General features: G+C 42.5%; 1 protein-coding gene across 1 annotated transcript; it reads left to right on the plus strand.

Annotated features, from left to right (window-relative positions):
* Positions 1-946: 946 nt before the first annotated feature.
* LOC109420202 (cuticle protein CP14.6) lies at positions 947-4,451 on the plus strand. The gene is made up of 2 exons (XM_019694525.3): positions 947-1,082; positions 3,616-4,451. Exons 1-2 carry the CDS (start codon positions 1,071-1,073, stop codon positions 4,015-4,017), a joined length of 414 nt encoding a protein of 137 aa, XP_019550070.3. The 5' UTR covers positions 947-1,070; the 3' UTR covers positions 4,018-4,451.
* Positions 4,452-5,572: the final 1,121 nt, after the last annotated feature.

Consider the following 5,572-nt stretch of genomic DNA (forward strand, 5'->3'; position numbering starts at 1 on the left):
TGTTCAATTCTCCCACAGATTGTTACTGTGAGTCGGTTGGAAGTTAGAAATTTGACGGAGATGAGCATAACTTGAAATGCTCTTCATCTGAACCAACACTAAAACATTTCGCTGATTATATGGAATGGTTTACAGTTCACTCTGGTTGGATGCAATTTTATTTTTTGTATGTTCTGCCAAACAGAAATTTTGAATTTACTCCACGAAGAGCTGTCAGAATTACTGGATTTTTACACTGAAGGTAGATCATCATATTCTTCATCCAATGGTTAAGAAAACTCATTTTTTCAAAAAAAATGGTCTTTGGTTCGGTTTAGCAGAACCCCGACCAATTCTAACACCTTTCGGATGTTCCACCCATCATCACACATGACCGCAACCGCCGCCGATTTGCCGGGGTTTCCCCGGCGGCAACAGCCAGCAGCAACGCGCATCAACCGGTGCGCTGCTCGCGAAAACAAAGAAACCAAAACAGAAAGCGATGATCACAAGTGCACCCGAATTTGTTCCGATACATGCGTAGGTACCGGCGGCGCGCGCGACGATCATCTTCCTTCACTGATGATCTTCGTCACCGTTTTTCGCGACGCCTCTCGAAGTACCTAGGGGCCTAGCTAGGGGAGAAAGAATGGTAGATCCTCGAGCCTACTACCTACGACGACGGTTGAGATGCGATCGCGTCCGATCGGTGAGTGGGTGCTGTTCGGTGGTACGCGATCGCAACGGGCGGGGGAACGACGGGCTCTGGATGATCCTCGCCGTTCGAACTTTATGACGCGTCGGTTCGAAATGAAGAAGATCAGCTTGTTTGAGCGTGTGCGCGGGAGAATGCTCCTCCGAAGCATCTCGGGGGGAGCCGAGATGAGCGACGACAGCAGCAGGTCGTCGTGTTTCGGTTGATCGGATCGGTGTGCTACCGCTTGGGTCTCCAGTCCAGTATGTCAACCTGCAAACTACTATAAAAGCGTGAAGATGCGAGATAATTGATATCAGTCTCGAATTTGCGTTTATCATAGCTTAACCTAGTCCCCAAGCCTTAGTGCTCCGTCAGCCAAATAGCTTCAGCCAAAATGTTCAAACTGGTGAGTGATCTTTTTGGGGAAAACAGAAGTGTGATCTTACCTCGGAGGTTCCTGTCGGTACCTGTGAAGTGTGGATTCTTGGTGACCTCCTCGTCCAACAATGGACTCCAAAAATTAATGCAGTGCTTTTGTGTTCTAAGAGGTGGTACCGCCGCCCCCAAGTGGAAAAGACAATGGACCCAGTTCTGAGTGGTGCAACAGAAGAAGAAAACGGCGGCGGTAGAGTCGAATCTCCCATGATGAATGACAGTCGTCAGCTGTGTGAAGTGTCCAATGCGCGTCCTCGATTTCTGGCTTTCGGTCCGAACTGTCTTGTTCAACATAGCCAAAGCAAAGTCAAGCGCGCACCAACAACGCCATCCGAAGACAATAGAGCTCGACTTGGAAGCTAATCAAGTTTACCCAAATCACACAATCCAACACCTTAACATCAGCCGGTAGTTGTTCAACGCCTTAGGCAGTGGTTCTCAACGGAAGAAGAAAAAACTATGACAAGAATCTTGAAGATTTTAAAAATGTGGCAGAGTCTTTTCAAATTGTAGCCAAAAATTTGATGGTAGATCACTTTAAGTTCTGTGTTTATTTTCCCAGAATGTTTTTAAAAGCTTTGAAGCTATCAATAAAAATGTTTAAATTTATTTTTATTTGTGAAGCTTAACTTAAACTAATTCTTTACACTTTTATCATAATGATTTGAATTTTGGCCTTACAAGAAAAATCCAGAAGTTTGAGAAGAGAAAGCAATTATAAAACCAAAATAAACAACTTTTGGTTTTATCACAGCTTTCAGAACTTCTTCTAAAAACCAAGTAGCCTTCACAATGCTGCTTAGGTCTGAAGTGACCTGCTAAAATCTCAGCTTTATCAGCATCCAAGAATTGTTGTTTCTTAACATAACACATATTAGAGGTTTGCTCGAAACCTATTACTTCAGACAGTAGTTAAAATCACAAAAAAATTGAAATGTCTTCTGAAATGTTCGAAGTTCTGACTGAATTTTAGAATTAATTCGTTGTTCTATAATTTGCCATTTCGTGAGATTTTAACCGAAACTTGAAAGTTCTGAATAATTTCGGAGTTTTGATAACTTTTTGATTTTTTTCAATTCAGAATTTCAAGAATTTCTGACTTCTTGTATATTTAAGTCTATAGTTCAGTTTGAAAGTATTCTAGAAGTTTTTTTCGGGCAAAACTATGGAAGTAATCGGTTAAATAATACATGAAGTTTGAAAACCACTGACCTAAGCTTAAGATGACGATGATTGTTTGCTTCCAGAAGAGGGCGTTGTTTTGTTTTGTTTCGTTCAGTTTTTTTTCTTTACTTATCTTGACGGTGGTGTGGCGTTGAAGCACGATGCTTTTCAAGTTGCCGCCGTCAGCCGAATTGCTGGCCATGCTTTTTGCAGAGCCACGAGGTTCAAGTGCGACGCTCAGATGTTGACGACGTCCACTGGTTGACTGATGGGAGAAAAATAAATTCAAAATCATTGTCGCATGCTGCCGCGTGAGCAGACCGCGTGGCGTTGGGTGATGGCTGAAGTTGGGCGTTTGACAAAGATAAACAAAAGGGCGTTTGATTAGATATTAGTGTCTTCGAGAGATGTGTTGAAATGGGGAGGAGCAGCTGAAATTAGTGCTGCAAAGCTTTCTTAGATCGTATGAGCTGAAAATAGGCTGTGAATGTCTAGGGGAGGAATTTCTAGCTATTTTGGATCTGCTAACACAAACCTTTCTCGTTGTTGTTCCAGAAGAGGATCAAAGATGTTTACCGTATTCAAGGCAACAATAGTTTTGAAACATGATTGCTGCCTCATCGTGTTAACCCAAATGTCGAATAAGAGATTCAATGCAAACACTTTCAAAGCTGCTACGAAAACGCTCGCTGTTCACTTGTTGCATCCAGCAATACAATTCCGTCAAGGAATCTTTCAAATCTACCATTGCACATGGTTATTTTTTATATATTGTGTTGAATATCAAACTTCCGGCAAGGAATCTTCCGAATCTAGCTGTCGACAAGCTCACTGTTTTATCTTTCTCTGAACAACAAACTCCAAAAAAAGAAACTTTCGAATTCGAAGCTGTTCACACGCTCATTGTTTACTTCTTGTGCTGAACAAAAAACTCTTGGCAAGATATCATCCGAATACAGCTGTATACAGGCTCACTATTTACTTTTTGAGCCGAAAAGCAAACTTCCGGAGAAGGACCTTGCAGAGTTGTTCGTGAATACATTGATTGTTTATATTTTTCACCGAATAACAAACCCTCGGCAAGGAATTTTCCGAACCTAACAGTTCACTATCTCAATGTTTAAAAAAAAATCTTTTGGCAAAAAGTCTTGCAATTCAAGTATCTTCCGAATCCGCGAATACGTTCATTGTTTACTATTTGTGTCGAACAACAAATTCTCGGCAAAGAATCTGCCTAATCTAGCCGCTACCGTTTACTACAAACACGTCCATGCAATTTCAATAAACTTTGAATATGACTAAAGTTGACCTAATACTATTATTCCTCTCCGTCACCCCAGGTTGTCATCTCCGCCGTGCTCGCGCTAGCCGCCGCCCAAAACCCCCAGGATGCCCAGGCCCAGGTCCTGGCCCAGGACTCCGTCGTGAACCCGGACGGCTCCTACCAGTACCGGTACGAAACCAGCAACGGAATCTCGGCCCAGGAAAGCGGCGTCGGCGGCCAATCGGCCCAGGGTAGCTACTCGTACACCGGCGAAGACGGCGTCCAGTACACCGTGAACTACGTCGCCGATGAGAACGGCTTCCAGCCGCAGGGAGCTCATCTGCCGGTGGACCAGCCCGCCCCGGAACACGTGCTACGCACCCTGGAGCTGATCCGCGCCAACCCACCACGAGATGACCCCAACTTCAGCTTGGACGCTTTGAACGCTGCCATTGCCCGGCTGAGCGGCAAGAAATAAGCTACGGAATTCGAGGAAACCCCCGAACCCTGACAAATACTCTTCCACAGACAAAACGGAAACATAACCGTGCGAACGAATACTCTAAGGTTCTTTTTAAAGCATATGACGTAGCGCCATATCTATTGTAAATAGTTTTACATTGGACTTCCCTAGTTTTGTGTTTTCACAACTAGCACCACCCTATTTGTTTTCTTTTTTTTATTATTTTGTATCGTACTTTACCGAGTTCAGTTCAGATCCTGGACCAATTCCGTGCACATTTTACGAAAAATGGCCCCAAACTTGCAGAGAGAGTGAGAAAGGAGAGCTACTAACATCGAGCGTGCTGTAATTTTTTGTTTAGCGGTAATTCTATTCTGTGTATATATCGAAGCAACGTGTCATCGTTATAGTCGTGAAATAAAAGTGAAACTGGAAAGTTTTGATCGAAACTGTTTGTGTTGTTGAAATTTTATTTTTAGCCAAAGTATGATGACAAGAATGTGTTGTAACTTGACGAAAAATCATCCTAAGCACCTTCTCCAATTTCTCTTATTTTTTCGGAATAGTTTTCCAACAGCTTCTCTTGGGTTTATTTCAAGATTCTTGTAGAAATGCCAGGGATTTCTTCCAAAGAGTGTTCTGATATATCTCTTGGATTTCTGCACGGAACTTCACCCGTAGGTGCTCCCGGGTTTCGTTGAGGTTTTCAAAATTTCTCCTTGAATGTCTTAAATATTTCATTCTGGCATTACTCTCAGAACTTGTTTTCGAGATGCCTTTTTTTTTTCTCAGGTTTTCTTTCAAAGTTCCTATCAGGATTTTTTAAATGAGATTTTGCGGAGTTTCTCGCAAGATTTCACCTGGATTCCTTAGGATATTTCTAGGGGAATTCCTTTCATAGCTTATCCCAGGAGATATTTATAGGTGAACTATTTGGAAATCCTTGAAGGAACTCTGGGAGCAACTACTAAAGAGATCCAAAAAGGAACACCCAGTATCTTGGAACAATTTTCGGTGAAAGATTCAGGAAGAATTCTGGGATGATTCCTAAGACTACTTGTAAAAAAATATTATCAGTTGGATAATTGCAATAAATCTGTTACAACTACGAGGAAAAATAACAATACAATCAGAATACAATGAGACAGCAACAGCTCCTGCAGAAATCCCAGAAGGTTGTAACCTACGTACCTACTACTGCTGGCCTCGCGTGAGTTTGATTGTAACTCTACAAGGTCCACCATATGAAATGGAAGTTTAAATTCTCTTACCATATGTAAACCACTACACTCACAACATATACAACAGAACACATCTGCGGCTCACCGGCTCGAAAAGATTGGATTGCTTACGTAGCCATCAACGCATCATCATCCAAATAACCATAGTCAAAACTGCACACTGATAGCGAGAACGTTAGGCCGATCGTTCTACTCATGCGCCGATAAGAGAGCCATAATACCTTATCAGTAACCCTACCTCTGTATGAAGATGCTCTCGCACTATCTCATCTCTCAGGCTAACTGCGAATTGCTCATTATCGCCACCCACTTCTCAGAGATGAAACTCG

The sequence above is a fragment of the Aedes albopictus genome, chromosome 2, assembly GCF_035046485.1.
Source record: "Aedes albopictus strain Foshan chromosome 2, AalbF5, whole genome shotgun sequence".
Classification (NCBI taxonomy): Eukaryota; Metazoa; Arthropoda; class Insecta; order Diptera; family Culicidae; genus Aedes; species Aedes albopictus.